The sequence below is a fragment of the Aedes aegypti genome, chromosome 2, assembly GCF_002204515.2.
Source record: "Aedes aegypti strain LVP_AGWG chromosome 2, AaegL5.0 Primary Assembly, whole genome shotgun sequence".
Classification (NCBI taxonomy): domain Eukaryota; kingdom Metazoa; phylum Arthropoda; class Insecta; order Diptera; family Culicidae; genus Aedes; species Aedes aegypti.
This window is the reverse complement of record NC_035108.1, coordinates 146,757,418-146,776,705: the sequence shown is the minus strand read 5'-3', so window position 1 is coordinate 146,776,705 and position 19,288 is coordinate 146,757,418. Positions and strand designations below refer to the sequence as shown.

The following is a 19,288-nucleotide window of genomic DNA, read 5'->3' as shown; positions in this document are numbered from 1 at the left end:
GATCGTAAGAAATCTACAGGAAAACGCTAGGACACTGAAGCATCTTGCTAGGAACCCGTAGAATCTTGCCTAGAGTTCTCAGCATCCCGCTAAGGATTTTTCTAGGAAGAGGAGCATCTTTGAATTCCGCTGCGATATTGCTAAAAATTTTCAAGCCTCCGATAAGAATTTTCAAATGTTTATTATTATTAGACTACCACTAGCCCTCCTCAAATTCCTCTGGAAACCTTTTCGAAATCACCAAGATTTCGCCAAAATACTCAAAATATCCTTAGAAATCTACATTATCCCGCTAGAAAATTACAGAAGTGTCCGCTAGGAATCTGGATCGTTTCTTAACAAATCTAACGTCTTACAGAATGTCTAAAAAGAGGTAACGTAGCTCTTAATAGTTAACGCAGAGAGATCAATATACATACTACAGACAAAAAGTTAAAACACTGTCAATCGTTTTTATTGCACACTCTAATGATATTATTGAGAATAAAGTGGAATTCTTAAAACATAATATAGAATGTAGTACAATATGCACTGTTTTTTTATGGATTGTATATTGAATCTTCTGCAATTCTCCAGAATAACGCAATTTACTTAATGAAATTCCTTAAAAAGTTATTATAAACATTTTGCTGTATATATATCTATGAAATTTATGATTGAATTCGGTGTGAGTCATAGAATTTTTGTTTCTCTTACGTCGATGCTTGTGTTCAATCAAGTTGTTCCAAATATGAAGAAAAGTGTTTTTTAGTGTATCACCAGGCAGACTCAAGTGGGCTGGTCATTTAGTATGAATGCCTAAGAAAAGAAATTGCACTCTAGTTGGATTATTGGTCTCATTAAACGTTGCGAATGCATGACCAATAAACATCCCGAACTAAATGAGCGCGTACGGGAACCCTTAGTCGTTGTTGAGATTTGGGAGAATATCGACGAAAATGGAGCTCTGGAATGTGATCGGTGTTGAGTTGACCGGTTATTCAATTGATTAAAGCAACAGACATGAAAATATTTACAAAAAAATACAAATTTTAATGATTTTCAAAAATGTTGCCAAAAACGGATCCAATTTGTTGCCAAAATCGGAGGGTGCCAAAAATGGAGCATGCCAAAAACGGAGCATGCCAAAAACGGAATCCCACTGTACTAGATTGGAAAAAAAACACCTGGAATGACAGCCGAAATAGTGTGCATGAACATGTGGCATTAATTAGATGCGAAATGCTTCTATCGGAAAGAAGCTATGTGGTACATAAACGGTATTGTAAATGTTATTTGATCAGGATATCTTATAGAAGTGAAAGTTTCATTTAGGGTAGGTGTACCAGTATTTGCAACCCTTAGGATTACTAGTTTTTGTAAATCAACCAAAAGGTTTTTGAATACTGCCAATACGTTGAACAAATACTTTCAATCCATGTTTAACTGGTAATATATGAAATATCGTCAGAATCAAGGATTTGGCATTGAAAATTGGGGTGGCGAATACTGAATCACCTGTACCAGTATTCGCAATGTATTCAATTTCGGTTCCTGAATTTGCCACCTTCGTTGATTTCTTATAGAGGGTTGCGAATTGAGAGTACCAAGGCAAAATCTGGTGCGAAGGAGCTACAATTTTAAGGATGCATGTTCGGGGGGATTTGAATGCCAATATTACGTGAGGGAATAACTTAAAATTCATATAATTTAGAAAATTCATAAATTATTTTTTATATATTTTTTATTATCTAAATAGCGGAGAGGGCTTGGCAGCACTGCTCAAGTAATGATAGTAAAAATGTTGTGTCCGATATTTTTTCGTTTTTATACATTATATTTGTGCAGAATATTTCCGTAAATGTGTTCTGACTAATAATTAATATGTACCGCGTTTGATTTGTGAAATTATTGTGAAAGTTTAGTGCTTGAAAGCTGTGAAATCAAGAAAATGCTCAGCTTGGTCATTACTACAAGAATGGCTGATGCATCCATCGACAAAGGGAGTATTATTTCATTATTTCATTTCATTTCTAGCTATACGGCTATCTGACGCTTAATCACCTTTCTCTTTCATGCACACGCACGCTTGTGGATTGTTCTCATACGGAAACCTTTTCCGTATGAAAACAACAAACAAAAAATCCCATTTGATCTTGTTGCTGGAAAGAGAGGGGTGCGATAGCCTTATAGGTGTTCTACCTTTCTCTTTTTCGTAAGAAAAAAAAATCGTTGCTGTTTAACAGTGTTGGTGTGTGAGGAATCGCGATGTGTTTCTGCACCAATTCATTAGCTCGTTCTTTGACATTTGAGCGGTGCCGTGTTATTAACGTGATCATGAGAACGAGTAAATTTTGCACGGCTCAAGCGTCAAATTAGCGTGGCCGTGCATTGGTCCATTCTGATGATCCTTCGAGTCGCGGCAGAGTACAATAATGGATGTTTTTACACGTTTTGCTGGAATGGATTAGATCAAAGAGTGTACTTTGTCTCGGATTTATCAAGATGTTGTTAAATAATTGTAGGGTTTTATGTTTTGCAAAGTGTGTTCAAATTGAGTGGGATGGTTGGTCGCTGTATTTTGGCTCAGCGCGTTGAGAAGACAGTGAAAACGTACAGTTGGATACGGTGTGACGGCTGGTTGGTATTCTCCTTCGTACATGATTTTGGACATCACGTCTGCGTCGGGTGGCGCGGATCACCGAGGCGTGTCACTGGTTGTCTCTTTTGCTCTCCCGCTGTTCTTGTGCAGAGCAAATAGTAACGCTCTGCATATGAGCAGCGGTGGTGTGGAGGAGGGGATTGGTGGCACGCTTCGATGATCTACACGATGCGAGCTGGACTAGCTAGGGGAGGGGGTGGTAAAATGAATACCTTTAGGATATCATCTTGTTTCTGATAGGAAACGAGGAATTGGTATAGTTCTTTCGCACAACATCGTAAATAGGGATGTTATCTACAGCAGAGACACGAATTCAGACTAAAAAAGCTAAATTGTCACATATTTTTATCGCTAGCAAAAAAGGATGCAAATGTTCATTTTACCTGCACTATGTGGGTAAAATGAACAACTGTGGGTGGTAAAAAGAACATCATGCAAAAAACGTGACCAAAACAATTTTTTTCACTGCATGTCCAACAATTTATCCATTGATGACTGTAACCCATTCAAAAAAAAAAAAAAAAATCTTGAGGTATCAAAATTGACATCATATCATATACACCACACTGGAAATCCTCAAGATCTCCGAGCTAAAAGTTGCGTAGGATCTAGTTTTCAAGCGTGGTTTTCTAAAATTTTAGTTTTCGTTGATATTTTCACTCCATTTGACCTCCGCATTAACCCGAACACTCCGATTTATGCTCCAAATCGTCCGTGCGTGATAAATATTCATTGAAATTTATTTTTTCGCGGTAAAAGGCACGGTGTTCATTTTGCCACCACCTCCCCTATCGATATTCATACGTTTTGCCTTGTGGAGGGAGGAACGATTATTGCAGTACGATACACAAAGCTATCGTTTTAGCATCTCCCCATATCAAGGATTCGATTAGCGCGTGGTGTGTGCACCGGCTTGTCGATCTCAAGGTTCTTGGTTCGATTCTGGGTCACTGCGATTTTTTTTTTGTATTCAAATTTTAGGTTCATAGGGCAGAGCTGTGAATTTCAACCCGGTTTCTTGTGGCGAGTTTTCATAGGGCGTTCCAGTGTATTTCGATAGTCCATTGGCCTGAGTGTGCGTAACTTGAATGTAGAATGGAATGGAAACACAAAAGGAACGATAGAGATGACTTGAAGGAGGAAGAGATAGAGCAATTTCTTTTCTTATTTTTCACGAACACGTTAACATTTGGTTTGAATTTGAAGGTATGAATCGCACACTCATTCAAATGGACTGTCGAAATACATAGGAGCCACATGTTTTATTCTCTTTTTGTTTCACGCGCATTGAATGATTTTTTATCACGACAACGGTAGGAAGGTTACTTTACTATTATACATTTGTTCTACAAAATATGAATGGTTCGTCACTGAAAGTGTCGACATAATCTACTGATCCTTCTTCTTCCACCTATATTTTGTTATTACAAAACAAACCTTTGAATAGTTCGACACTAAAAGTGTCGACTTACTATAGGTTCTCGTTGCCTTCGAAGACTGATGGATGATTTTTTTTTTACTGAAGTTGCATGAATCGCATCACTTACCAAGGTGAATCCTGATCATGTAGCTTATAACCCTCCCCACCAACATACTCCTTCCCGTGACAACCATGGAGATGCAGAGGTGATCTCGGTCTCTAGTAACAATGGATGTCACACCCATTATCCTTCCTTTCCCCGATGACCGTAAGGACGTGGCCGGCGCCGTTATTGACTTCATAATGTTTGGAGTTCTCGAAAGTGTACATTGAAGATGGAAAGCTACTCCCAAGCTACATCTGTTGGTTCCTTGTGCAACTTCGATTATTCTAGTCAATCACGGAGTAGCAACTACGAATTGTACGGTCGTCAATGCTTATGCTTATGCTTATGCTTATTTTTTATTATCTAAATAGCGCTGCAAACATATGTATACGACTAGGTTATAAAGTGCTATCATTTGAAGCGATTGTTTAAAAAGTTCTCGATCGCATAAAAATGCTGGAAAATGTTTGGAGGAACATTTTCTGTGGTCGTCAGTATCTCCTGCATTGCTCGAAAGTTTGAACGCACATCTTCTTCAGTGATCTCTTTCGTTTCGAAATATTAAGTTCCACTTGCGAAGTCCTCCTCGAAGCTGTTTTCTGGAATTGATCCAGGAACGTATTCAAGGATATCGGAATCTGTCTGATCGCTGCATTGTACATTAGCGTCTATTTCGCAGTATATGTTGAAAGACTCGTCTGCACCCAGCTTACACATTTCAATATCCGAAACTAGCAGATGGTCTTCGATTTCTTCGTCGTCTGGTTATTCAACTATCTCAGCATTGAAAACAAACCCTCCTTTCCTGAAGCAGCTGGATATTGTTGATGGCTTTACATCCACTGCCCACGCCTTGGACAAAATGTTGATTGCATCCAAGGCTGTAATTTCCGTAAACGCATGAGAAAACAAATATGCAATAGAAACAAATTATTTAACACAATATATTATTTGGAATAGTATACTTTTCTTTGTTCCATTTCGTCAATCCATTGTTTCACCAATGAATATCTGTAGTGATGCTTCAGCGCTTTGATTATGCCCAGATCCAACGGTTGCAACACGGATGTAGCGTTCGGTGGAAAGAAATGTAGCGGGAATCGGAATCCGATAATGAATTTTCCGATAACTAGTTGAAAACAGTCACTAGTTTCACTATCAGGATGACTGAAGTGAGCCACACGTACAGTGCGATACAAAACCACAAAACATGGTGGACTGCCATTTTCATTCTTAAAACCTCCCGCCTCCCGCCAACTGACTTCGATAGCAGTCTCAAGCGAACTCCATGTGTCCGTCGCTTTTAGCCTTTCAGATCTGATTCATTGGTACTGAAAATGGAAATCAAACTCAAAACAGCTTAATATAAACACTCCGTATCCCTGTAGAATTCTCGAAAGGGGGGCCTGCTAAAACTACAATTGCTTCAAATTCGTCGATGGGCTATCGTGATCACTTGGTTTCTAATTGCTGATCTGCTCTGATCACGTATGGGCGTTCTGATGAGCGTCAATCCTCAACGAGCTCGCCAACTCACCGCCTACCCTTAGCTGAGCATCAACGATGCCTAAAATCGACTGATTTATGCTCATGAGCTGAGCATTTTCAATGCCTGAGCTTGATACATTTGAAATTCTCCTGCACGCCTTTGGGATGAGCAGTACAATTGTCGAGAAACATGAGCACTTGGCGATTCTTCATTTCAAATTTCTTGTCCAGGTCAATGAGCCACTTCTCAAAAATTAAGGACGTCATCCAGGCTTTGGTGTTGCTCTCGTACAGCACTGAAAGTAACTTCACGTTTTTGAAGCAACGGGGGTAAAAAGACCGGTTTCATCCGCATTGAATATATTATGTGGCTCATGTCATCGATTAGTTCCGGAAGCGTGCTATTCATCCACTCGTCTGCTCGCCCTCGCTTGGTTAACGAAGATTTCCATACTCCGTTCCAATCGAATATCGGCCTCCGACTTGAACTATGGCCAATTTCTTTCGCAAGCCATGTCTCTTATTTTTAACAGCTCATCAAAAATCGAGAACAAAAAAATATCAAAAATCATGTCGAACCATGTTATGACATATGGAGATATCGAGATGTGGAGGTATCGAGATATAGAGAGAAAGTTTATATGCAGATTGAAGGGACTGAGAAAACCATCGACATAAGGAGAGATATAGCGATATAGAACATCGAGATGTGGAGAGTCGACTGTAGTACCAAAAACCTGCAAAAACTCAGTTGTAATGTTTGTTGTAATATATTATTGTTCAGCGTTTTTGTAGCGCTTTTGAGTAACTCTAATGTAGAAAGTAATTAAGAGAAAAGAAAAGAAATGCGAAAGAAAGGGTAAAGGCAAAACGCTAGACATGCAAAACCGTAAAATAGTAGAAAAAGACGACTAGGAAAGATAAATCTGTAGAAACTTCCAAAGCTCACACGGATATAAATCTCTGATATAAAATGGATCTTTGATATTTATACTCAATCTGAAACACTTGTTCAAATGAAAGATGAAGTGCGATTTAATAAACATTCGTCCGGTACTGTCGAAGAGCTTGTTGCAATATCATTTGTAGCCTGTGTGCCCCATCCTGCTATTTCCGAACACGTGGCAAGAGGGAATCTGTGAAATATAACAAGATTTAATCAAAATCCGTTTCGAATCTAGAACGACAAACGGAGGGTATGCTTTGTCGACGAAAGCTCGACAATACGACCGATGGGCCAAGGAGGAGAGCATTGGAATTTGGATCGAACCCGTATGCCGTCGTTTGCGTCTGCAAACTCTGCAGACGGTAGCAATAAAAAAAAAGACCTGGGAGGAAAGGGTAAAAAGTGTTTGTAAATTGAAACAAATCTGGCAATGATCAATCACAAGGGGAAATTTGCTTAGTATGATTGATATTCCTAGGACGCTCGTGTTTTAGGTCTTTGCCGTAATGCTGAGTTTAGGCAATCACTTTCTTGAGTGGGAAATTAGCATTTGAAAAAAAAAATCATCATATCATTTATTAATGAAACATTGTCAGAACGCGTCAACAATTGAACTCTACGTTACAAAACTCGCCTCACACCTGCTTCCTTCTATCTGAGGCCGAATTCCACTCTCGTCGAATCTTGCAGCAAGTAATACCAAAGATTAGTCAACTTTGCACATTTTTCCTCACATCTTCTTGTACAAGCGGGATCAAAAGCAAAAACTATATTTGTAGGATTGTTGTCAGACGTTCTTAAAGCAACGTAGTCGTCTAGATTCCAACCTTTTCTGTTTGAAGTTAAGACATTCACTTGCTCTGGGCTCGATTCATTTTGCATCCCGACTAGCAAATCATATCAAAATGAAATGTAAATATCATTAGTTGTTAAAATTTAGATATTGAAAATTTTATTCCTTGTTATTCCATAACAAGAATATATTACAAATAATGTTACAAAAAATATAACAAACAATCACAGACAATGTCTGTGAAACAATGTTACAGCCTGATTATAATTGGAATAGAATGTAAGCTTCATGTATCATTATAACAAAATTATATCATATGATGTTATGATAACAGGAAATGACATAATTGTGCTTTATTGTTTGTACAATATTTGCCAAGAACAAGTAAGTTTGTCATTTTTTTCCGTCACCAACTGTGACAACACTTTAATCCGCTCAAAAGAGTAAGCAATTTGAAGAACATCAAGTCCAAGTTCATATGAGCGGAAAAATTGTAGAACTAGTTAGGCTTATATCTTCAACAAGTGTATCAATAGCTTCAATGGTAGGGTTGTTAGGACGAATAGCCGAAAAGAAAACGTTACAATTTTGATAGGATGTAGTGCAAAGTTTGAGTTATTTCCATATCATCCTGCATCTAAACTACCGTTTTTACGAAATAACCTTAACTGATTATATTATAAAATTAGATTATAAAATATTCAGCGTACGGACTCAATTATGTGTGTTATTAGCAGGGTTCTGAATTTTTGTATCAATGATACGAAATCTACGATTTTTCGCACGTAAGGAGAATGCGTTTTCGCTTCTCCACGTGAACATCTTTTTACGCTCACATGCTCATTTTCCCTAGAGTTACGATAGAAGAGTGCATGGTGACGTCACGAACAATTTTCCTTCTCTGTCCCTCTTTCATCACGCTCAATTGACTGTCCTGCTCTTTGGCACTCACTGCTGGAATTGTTGAAATTTTTTTATATGGAGTTTCGAGGTTATGTCAGGCATGCAACGATCTATGGAGGATACAGAAAATCATTCCGCTCTGGGGATTTTACCGGCTGCTTGGGCACGTCAGGAGTTAATTATCAATATCAATATCACTATCCTTCTCCCGAGCAAATAGCCTAGATAGCCGCGTAGTGTCGGTAGCGGTTGTTTCAACTGGCTAAGAATTAACACTACGGACAGCCTGTTCCGGTGGTAAAAGTCCACCTTACAGGTGACCCCTAATTTATGGTGTGATGCGTACCGTGCCTAGGAATGAATGGTTAGGGGGGTCTAAATAAAAACTAACCGCTAACGGAGCCTGTGGGGTACCAGGGCGCCCTCCACAGTATTGAGCCCTTCCTGTGCTACCCGGAGCAATGGTGCAGGTGACCTTGTGTTTCTCCGAGATAATCGGCTGCTCTTCTTCAGTGTCTATCCTGAGGCTTAATAAGGGTGGGATTATGAATATGTTATCACCTATATGGATTCGCATTATGCGTTTTACACAGTGTATTCTGTGCTCTTTCGCCTTTAGAGACTTTAAATAGATACCGATCTGGTTTTTTCGTTGCTGGTCTTTTTCGTGCTGAGATTTCAAAAAGCCTAATTCTGCCTAGTTTGGGTAGTGGCTACGGTTAGGTTAGCTCAGATCAATCTTCAGCATAAAAGAACAGCAACGATCAATCTTTGCAGAATCATGCAAAATGGTGCAGACCAAGTGGCGCTAGTTCAAGAACCCTACTTTCGTAGAGGGAACTTCTATCTAGGTAACCTTGTGGACCCAGTTTTTGCTACATTCAGCAAACTTGAAATGGCAAACTCGCGCTCCATGCCCCGCGCATGCGTGCTCGTTAATAAAGCAATCGTTGCTACACTCATTTCTGAGTTAACTACCAGAGATGTATGTGCTGTCACAATCGATGTTTCTGTTGGTGAGCTCAACAGGAAATACGTCTATTGTTAGGTATATTTACCACATGATGAACCATCCCCAACGGATGACTTCAAACGAGTTGTTGTGCACTACGTAACAAAAGGCCTTTCGCTGATTGTGGGCAGTGATGCCAACGCTTATTACAGCATCTAGGGCAGCTCAGATATCAATTTGAGAGGCTCCAGTCTGATGGAATACTTAAGTAGTACAGATCTTGGATTACTTAACATAGGCAATCGCCCAACCTTTATCGTATCTAATAGAGAAGAAGTGTCAGACCTAACGCTCTGCTCGAATAGAATTAGTCACGAGTTGACGAATTGGCATGTATCAGATGAGGAATCATTATCTGATCATCGCTACATCAACTTTGAACATTAAAATGTAATTGCGCAGACTTTGCGCTTGGGAACTCTGTATTGAATTGGTTGCGACCAAATTTCATGGATATTCTCCGTCCATTGAAAATCCAAGTGATTTGGATGATGCCGTTGATACTAGAACATCCTACATTATGTAAGCTTTTGAAGAAGCATGTCCTCTGCGGTCTGTGAAGACTACAAGAGGGACCCCATGGTGGAATTCCGATCAGACTAGGCTCCGGGAACAATGTAGAAGGAGTTGGAACAGACGCCGTTCAGCTGGATCAGAGTCGTTCAAGTCGGCTCGCAAGGCTTACAAGAAGGTTCATCGTTCTGCTGCTTCTGCTTTGTACAAATGTTTCCAGTTTGAGTGAAGTTAGTCGGCTGAACAAAACCCTAGCAAAATCTAAGGATTTCCAAGTGAACGAAATTCGCTTACCTAATGGTGACTTTTCTTCTTCTGATGACGAAGTTTTAGAATGTTTATTCAATTTCCACACCCGGATGGCCTCGGCTCGCAGTATCGTAACTATTGAATCGATTAAATGGGCACTTAATAGTTTTGCGCCTTTCAAATCTCCAGGAGCGGATGGGATTTATCCTGTTCTGCTCCAAAAGGGATTTGAGTCTGTCAAACATGTTTTGAAAAAGCTACTTGTAAGCAGTTTTGCTACCGGGTATATTCCCAGATCCTGGCGTGACATTACTGTAAAGTTTATCCCGAAAGGAGGACGTGCGTCGTATGAAGAAGTGAAGAGTTTTAGACCAATCAGTCTGACCTCTTTTCTTCTGAAATGTCTGGAACGCATTATCGATCATCACATCCGTGATGTTTATTTGGCAAACATGCCCCATCATGTGAATCAACATGCTTACCAATCTGGAAAGTCCACTGTGACTCATTTACACAAAGTTGTATACGATATCGAGAAAGCATTCGCTCAGAAGCAATCCTGCTTGGTGTTTTCTTGGATATTGAGGGTGCCTTTGATAACGTGTCTTTCGATGCCATATTGGAAGCCGCACGAAACCATGGGCTACCTACAATGATAACCAATTGGATTCATCAAATGCTGAAAAACCGACATCTCTTCTCGACATTGCGTCAAGCAGCGATTCGAAAATTGAGTGTTTGCGGATGCCCCCAAGGGGGAGTCTTGTCACCACTTTTGTGGAATCTCGTAGCAGATACGCTATTGAGGCAACTCAATAGTTGCGGTTTTCCAACTTATGGATTTGCCGACGACTTTCTAGCTTTGATAGTTGGTATGTGCATAAGCACCCTATTCGACCTGATGTAAAGTGCTCTTCAGGTAGTCGAGAGTTGGTGTCGCCAATATGGCCTTTCGGTTAACCCGAATAAAACATCTATTGTTCTGTTTACGGAAAGACGAAACCGCGATGGAATTCGACCTTTACGTCTTTTTGGCACTGAGATTAATGTAACTGATCAGGTAAAGTATGTCGGAGTCGTTCTAGATTACAAACTTTCTTGGACATCTCACATTGATTTCAGAGTCGAAAAAGCTTGCATGGCCTTCGGTCAATGCCGGCGAAACTTTGGTAAAACTTGGGGCCTCAAACCCAAGTATATCCAATGGATTTACACAACAGTTGTTCGACCAATATTGGCATATGGATATCTTGTGTGGTGGCAAAAGGGCGAAGTGAGAACAATCCAATCAAAATTGGGCTATCTCCAAAGGATGTGCTTGATGGCGATGTCTGGTGCGTTCTCTACAACTCCCACAGCAGCGCTCGAGGCTCTTTTCGACGTTGTGCCACTACACATATATCCTAAACAAGAAGCACTTTCTTGCTCTTACCGTTTATGTGTATTGAATCTACTGGTGGAAAATCCAGTGAATCGTAGATCTACACACACTTCGTTGTTTCCATTTTTGGTGAATTGGGACAAAATGGTCCTTGCTCCAAGTGATCTCACAATTGCTTGTCACTTTTCTTACAGGACATTTACCACACAATTCCCTTCACGGGAAGAGTGGACGCCTGGCTATTTGGAAAGAAGTATATCAAACAATATAGTATGTTACACTGATGGCTCCCTTCTTGAAGGATGAGCTGGTGCAGGTGTATATTCTCGTGAGCTAAGGCTGAATCAGTTTTACTCACTTGGTAGAAACTGCACCGTTTTTCAGGCGGAAATATTTGCTCTTATGTGTGGAGTGCAATCAGCACTTCAACAGTGCCTAATGGGTAAAGTCATATACTTCTGTTCAGATAGTCAGGCTGCTATAAAAGCTTTTGCTTCGGCCAACTCAAGGTCAAAGCTTGTTATCGCATGTCGAACTCAAATTGAGGAACTGAATTCAGTCAACTCTGTAAACGTTGTATGGGTACCTGGCCATTCTTCCATCACTGGAAATGAATTGGCTGATGAGCTAGCTCGCGATGGAGCATCGCATGACTTCATTTGCCCTGAGCATGCTATTCCAATTTCGAAGTGCTGGGTGAAGCTTCAGATAAATTCTTGGGCGGCAACTCAGCACAAGCAATATTGGAATAGTTTGGAGTCGTGTCATCAAACAAAATTGTACATTACTTAGCCATCTCCAAGGGTGGCGGGGTGTCAAAGCAGAATTGCAGTCTCTTGGTCAGAGCGTTGACAGGCCACTGCCGACTCAACTATCACATGGCAAATATTCAGCGTGCTGACTTATTTGTGTGTGATAGTTGTGACTCCGATTATGGAACTTCGTATCACCTGATATGATTTTTGCGCAAATGCGATTCCGATTATTTGGTAAACACTTATTAAGAGATACTGAATTCAGAAATCTGAATCTTCAGGACATTCTGTTATTTTTAACCCGCTGTGGTAATGAGCTATAGGCTCTCTTTACGCTCATGCGTTTTGCAGTGCCCTTTTTAGGGCGCTGTTCGAACCCATTGTGGTATGGAGCAGGGCTGTGCATTTTCAAAAGCATTTTGTGAAACACGAAGGTTTGGTTGCGTCGTCTCGATGGTGACGAACAACTGCGTCGCTTCGTTCTTCTTTCGCCATTCATTCGTTTTGTTACCTGGTTGAAAGCAGCGAACAAGAAAGGTGAAATGAAAGAGTAAGAATTTCTTTTCATTTGATTTCATTGAAATCTATCAAAATGTTTCAAATTGGATTTTACCTATTTTTTGCAATAGTAATGTATATAACATGTAAGATATAAATAAGTATGCGGGCCACCACGTCGTTCCTTTGAATTAATCTGCTCTTAAAGTTAGAGACTACCGATTGAAAAACCAGCTCGCTGCTGTGAGGCTCTGATATATGACGCACGACGCACAGGTAGCGCGAAAGAAACGAAAGACTACGCTTGCTGCGATTAAAGGAAATGTTTGTCGGATTGAAACGAAACAGTAGAGCTTCAATTGGGTCCTAAAATTTTTAATAAAATATTGTTTTTATTTAACAACACGAAAGAGCATGTTACTTCAACTACTTTAGCATTTTTTTTTATTTAACAACACGAAAGAGCATGTTACTTCAACTACTTTAGCATTTTTTTTCCGCTCAAATAACGGCAATATCATGTTTTAACTTTAATTTAAAAATTGGGTCTATAAATTAACCTTGACACTTGAGATCATGTTTGACGTTCGCTTAGTCGACAAAAACACTACAGGGGTTTTAGTTTTAACACTGGGGTTGTTCCTATCTGACATTTCGGAAGGGACACGGAAAACAAAATACACCCAAAATTTGAGTTTAAGCCAATGGGTGTGACAAAATCTAAAAAAACATAAGAAAATGTTTTTTGGACTTAAACCAACGGAAAACATTAGAAAATTGAGTAAACATGTATTTTTGGCCTAAACTTAAGCGTTTGGCACTAAAATCGGGACAGGGCTTTAGGACCCTATCGAAAGGGAAGCTTGAGTCAGTCAGTTGGGAACTGAAAATGCTTTCAATGAATTGAAAATGGACGGCCCTGGTATGGAGCTACATGCTCTAATTTCGCTTATGCGATCTTCCCTCTTCAAGAGACCCCACTCCTATTTCCACCCATCTTTCCCTTCCCTTTTCCTCTCTCATCGGGTAGATGATGAAATGGCTCAAATATGGCGATGGCACAAATCTCCCAAATGGTGGGGAATGTGTGCCTTTGGAGCCGGCCTCCTGATACTTTTTTTCACTCCATCATATTTTCGCTCACCAACTGCTTCTGAGAATTATCACTATGTGGTTAAACAAAAACTGGTGCCGGTGACGGCATTCGAACCTAGAACATTGCTAGAAACAACTGCAATTTGTGCACGCTAACCATGCTACCGCATCAACTTGACTAAAACATTGTTTAATGTGGTGCATAAAAGCAACTGCTACTCGTGACGATGGATACAGGAAATGTTCTCCATGGATAGGATAAAGAGAAAATAAAATTCTCACAGCTGTGGAAGTGTGCGATTATCTATTTTCGCTTTGTTTTGTTGGCGGATAATTTCGCAAGGCAGCTTTTCGCAGAAAATGGATTATAAAAAAACCAAAACGGCTGCTATGAAATCCATTGTTGCGAGGGAGAAATCCATCATCATGAGAGTGAGTGAGAATGGATCATTGAAGGTCACTCATTTGGCACTCACAGCATCAAAACAACGGTAGCACCGTATATGGGATGTAACATTGTTACAGCATTGCTGTTCTGTCGTGCGTTTCATAGCGGCCGTTTAGGTTATTTTAATGATCCTTTCGGAACATTGGTTGCGTGCGTCACTCATGGGTGATTGTTGACATCAGTGAGTGACCGCGCACTGCTGCTGGCTTCGGGTGGGTTGGATGCTGCTGGTGATGATGTTGCTCCCGCGTTCGACGTTTCTCCGCATGCAACTTTTTGTAGGGGATAGTGGGGCAATTTTGCCACAGGAGCGGTCGATTGGGGCGCGAACGTACTCTTCCCGGGCTGGCAAGAACTCTTATCGAAGCACTGGCATACTGATGATAGTTGTCTTCTCGGGGTTCCAGTTGATGCTAGCAGAGTCTTTCTTCCTTCGTTTTTCGAAGGACATTCCCCATCGACCATTCGGAGATTCCTTGATGTTCCTTCACGTGGAATCGCGTAGCGGTTGCCTACTACATACCTGGATTGTCCACCTTCAAGATAATGCAGGAATCGCTAAAGCTTAGTCTAAGACAGCACAGCATGCTTCACTTTAAATGGGCTCAACTGCTCGGAAGGATTGTTATCACTGTTCATCAGACTCAGTCCGACCGACACGTTGTTCCACTGCTTGATCGGTTCAGGAAGATGCAAGCTGAAGCATTCCTCCCGTAGCGTCTCCTTCACAAGCCAGTTCAGTTTGCGCTGCTGATATCGGATAGCTCGCAATAGTCATCGGGGGTGGTTTCATTGGTTTGGTGTGCCATTTTCGAATAGTTTTTGGGTGATATAGACCCGGAGCCTCGAGGCTCGATCATCCGACATGTTGTTTCCAGAAACTCCACGTATTTCGAAGTAGGACACTTCTTTCTGGTTCCACGAGTACGGGGCACTACATCGAATCCCAGATGTGTGAAGTACATCAGTTGACTTCATGATTTCTAATGAGTCGACTCCTGACAGTGTTCCGGGTAATAACCTCGCTGATGATCCCTGAATGCTGTCATGTCGGACGTCACAGTACGTTTCGGTGACAAACTGGGCAAATGATGCAGCACTAGCTCCTCTTGAGCTTTCTTTGGTTGGATGTCGGTCGGGATACCTTTGAGTGAGTCGGACCGGCAAAACGATGAATCCAGAATGCCTAAGAAAGTCGGGATACTTCACTAGCTTGGGACTTGGCTGCTATAGCAGGTGCAACTGCTTCACTCAGCACATCCGCGCAAGATGGGTTGGAGCATTCTATCTGAACAGACTTCGACCGGTAACGAAAACCGAACATCGCTGGCTGTAGACTTAAGTGTGCTCACGCTGGACGGCTCGATGAGTTTCTGCGAATGATACTCCCACTGGATCTTGGGTTTCGCATTGATGTACGGCGTCTTTGCTCTTGGTGAGTCAGAGAACTCTCTCTGAGCGGACTCTGACAGCAGTATAACTCGAGATTCCACTGGCGGATTACAAAGGACTCCAGTGAGGTCCGTTCGTTTCCTGCTGGGCTGATAAAAGTGCTAGGACTCCATTTGATTTTTAACCATCGCAACTTGATGTGGCGTTTCCAGACTGGACGGGTCAGAGCGCTTCGTATGGCCGTACTCTAACCGCTGCCTATTTTGGAAGCTTTCCAACACTAGACGTTTACTCTCACCTATTGCTAAATTAGCAGTCAGGCTCGCGGTTAGCTGCTCGATTCTCAACAGCGCTACGGTTTAAAGCTGATCGAACCTTAGTTGCTGCTGAATCATGCTCTTCGAAGTCCGTCGTTGGAATCCGTTTCAAGATCTCCTGATGAAGGTTGGTGTACTCTCGATAGTACATATCCTGCTTCTTCCCATAGGCCCGTAGCAGGGATGATCTCGTTATGGATAGGTCATCTTGCGTCTCCTCCAGGTTACGAATTACGTATGTGACCTTTCGGGTGATTTGGTCCATAGATGGATTAGATTCTTTGTCTAATCCATACGAGGTTCCATAGATGTCAGCTTTGAAGGTGAAACCGAGTAAAAATCCCAATCGCAAGCTTGTAGAGGAAGCTATGACAAGCAACTGAGGTAACAGCTCTTATGCGCTACCCACCATAAGTATGGAATAGTTGCAAAACAGAGTATTGCAGCACTTTTAAGTTTAGCATCACCCAAAATCCAGTGGTAAAAGTTTTTTCAACTAAAATATAAAATAGCAGGGGTTGTAAGACGTATTGTTAAAGATTACCTCAAAAATATGTTGATGGATCGGCAGAAGGCTTGGAATCTACCATTCCACTATATCCCACGTTCTGAAGATGTTCCAGGATACGAAGACCAGCGGCGCGCTGGAAGTGGCCGAACACTGAAAAAGGAATACCCAGAAAAGGCGCGGAAGATAATGCAGTACTTTAAGAATAATTCGAACCTTTCCACTCGAGACGTGGCCAATAAGGTCAATTCGTCGAAGTGGTTCGTCCAGTAGACCATGAAGCGGGGTACAATGCGTTTATCGAATTACATATATCGCGAATCCGATTAGGCGTAATTATATTATGGATCGCATCACCAACCATTGGTGACTCCCAGATTTTTACCTTATCCCACTAACCCAATATCCTTTCCATGACTACTGTGGAGATGCAGAGGTATACTCGGTCTCTAGTAACAACGGTTGTCTAACTGACATTCCTTCCCTTCCCCGATTACCGTAAGGACGTGGCCGGTGCCTTTATTGACCTTTAAAATTTGAACTCTCAATTTGTGCACATTAAATAATGATAAGCTAATCGTAAGTCCCATTCATGAATTCCCTGTGCAACTTCGATTGTTCTGGTCAATCACGGAATAGCAACTACGAATTGTACGGTCATCTATGCTCATGCTCATGCTCATACATATCAAACATTGGTAAATCTCTTATCCAATTTCATCAGAAATAGCCTTAGTAATTCTTTAAGGAATTTTTCGTAGGATTTGTAGAATCTTTCTAGAAATGAATTGCCTAAATAAAAAGCATCCTCCTTGTGCGTAATTCTTCACGTACTGCATGACTGGCTCATTGCTATCCCTACAATTGAATTTATTCATTTGTGACGTACATTCCCCATTCCAACTAACATCTAAACGATTAGCTAACGACATGCTTCCATTCAATTTCATTCCACAGATGTGTTCATAGCGTCCCGCTCCGAGATCGAACTGAGTGAAATTTATCAAATTCTGATGGAAAACTTGCTGCACGTGTCGTCCGCGTTGACCAACATGGAGATAAGCATGAAAACCACCAACAACACCAGCTCGTCATCGTCGACGGTAACCACAATGACTACGATTCCGGCAGTCACTGGCAGCACTCCGCTCCACTCTGGGACCTCCGGAAGCGGAACGGGTTTCGGCGGCGGAGGAGGAGCGGTCTCGAGTGGCACAACCATGCCAACGCCACAGCTTGGGCCAATCATTGCACCAACAAATCCATTTAAAGATACAGTGGATATCATCACCACGCTCTAGAGAGCACCCGATTGATTTGGAACCGGAACCGGCGTGTAAGTGACATTCGGTGCATCGATGTATCCGCAAGAGGATTTTCATTAATTGCTATTAATTCGTACCGGTTTGTCCGATATAATTGAATTTGCCGACTCTAGCAAGGCATGGAACCGTGACAAAGTAATTGACTGCCGACACTACTGGCGGGAATATGACTATTCGTATATAAGATGAACTATAAATCATAGTCTAGCAGTAAATTAAGCCCCATTTCAGACATTACAACTCTACTAATTGAGATTAGCAGTCAGTGTCTGGCGGGAGATTGGCGTACAAAAATGCGCTGCTTCACGCAGAATTCTCTGTCGCGCCCTAGCACTACATGCTCTCCTCAGGCGGCACATTCAAATATGAACCCAATCTTGGATTTCCGATTGTGGTGAAAACTGTACGTCTAGAGTTGTAAAATTTTAGCTTTTAGGAGTTTTACTAATAAAACCTGTATGATTGCACTATGAAAATGAATGCTAATGAGGTATGCTTTATCAGTAGGTACTCGAATATCACATCCTCCGCGTGGCACCATGCATAACAATGGATAACTTTTATTGTAACTTTGATTAACTTGCACGATAAAGAGAGTAAATTTTAGTTTGCCTTAAGGCATGGCGTTGCCAATCCCTTGTTTTATTACCTTCGTTTGAGCTACAGCTTGACTTTCATGGGCTTGGGTGATCTCTATAAAGTAATTCTTTTCGTTAATTTGTACCATAACGTCATTTGTAGGAGTTATTAGATGTATACTTATTATTATCGTCTTCATATTTTTTAAACTTATTTTTATAAGGTATAGCGGTGTATAAGGATAACTAAGGTAAGTAAAAAGAACATGTTTATTTTAGTGAATATGTAAACTTATCTTACAAAATAATGCGTATACCTTTGAGACCAGCTCGTTTAGCAACCCTTGTTAGGTTTTTTAGATTTCTCTCAAATTTTCACATTAGCTTTTCTATTATTTTTATGGTTCGATTATTTTACATAAACCACCTTAGCCTTAACCTTAAATGATATCCTAATAACTTTTATTTTCATTAAAATACATCGAAGAGTCATGGTTGTAGACTAAGCTTTTTGTCGTAATCAATCTAAATTAACACCAGAAGCTAACGGGTCGTGGCAGGTCACTTTCCATCTTTGATGGGACCACCTGTGGCGCAACCGTTCACTCAGGAGTTGCGCTTACAGAAGAGGCTATCGAATCGATACCCACTCCAATAATGGTGGGATGCAGACCGTAAATTCCTATACACAATGGTGTCCCTTCTCCGGATGATTCAATTTGGAATTGATCCCTATGGTGACTAAATACCTATCAATTTTCGAGATCAGCTCTCCGTCTACATACTACCGAGTAAACCACACAACAGGAATGATCCGGAACGAAATTCACGCTACAAAATAGGAAACCCAGAGGAAGTGGAATTGGCAGTATGCTGTTATGCACGGAATATGAATTCCAAATTTCATTCCCTGGGCACCG

General features: G+C 41.0%; 1 protein-coding gene across 5 annotated transcripts in view; it reads left to right on the top strand.

Annotated features, from left to right (window-relative positions):
• Positions 1-18,270, top strand: part of LOC5564260 (protein furry) — a 384,478-nt gene extending 366,208 nt beyond the window's left edge. For 4 of the 5 annotated variants that reach the window (XM_021842641.1, XM_021842640.1, XM_021842638.1 and 1 more), the window contains one exon: positions 17,423-18,270. In XM_021842641.1, the coding sequence (XP_021698333.1) occupies positions 17,423-17,766 (344 nt within the window). In that variant the 3' untranslated portion in view covers positions 17,767-18,270. The remainder of the gene's footprint in view (positions 1-17,422) is intronic. The other variant, XM_021842642.1, reaches the window with a different exon arrangement.
• The last annotated feature ends 1,018 nt before the right edge of the window (positions 18,271-19,288 follow it).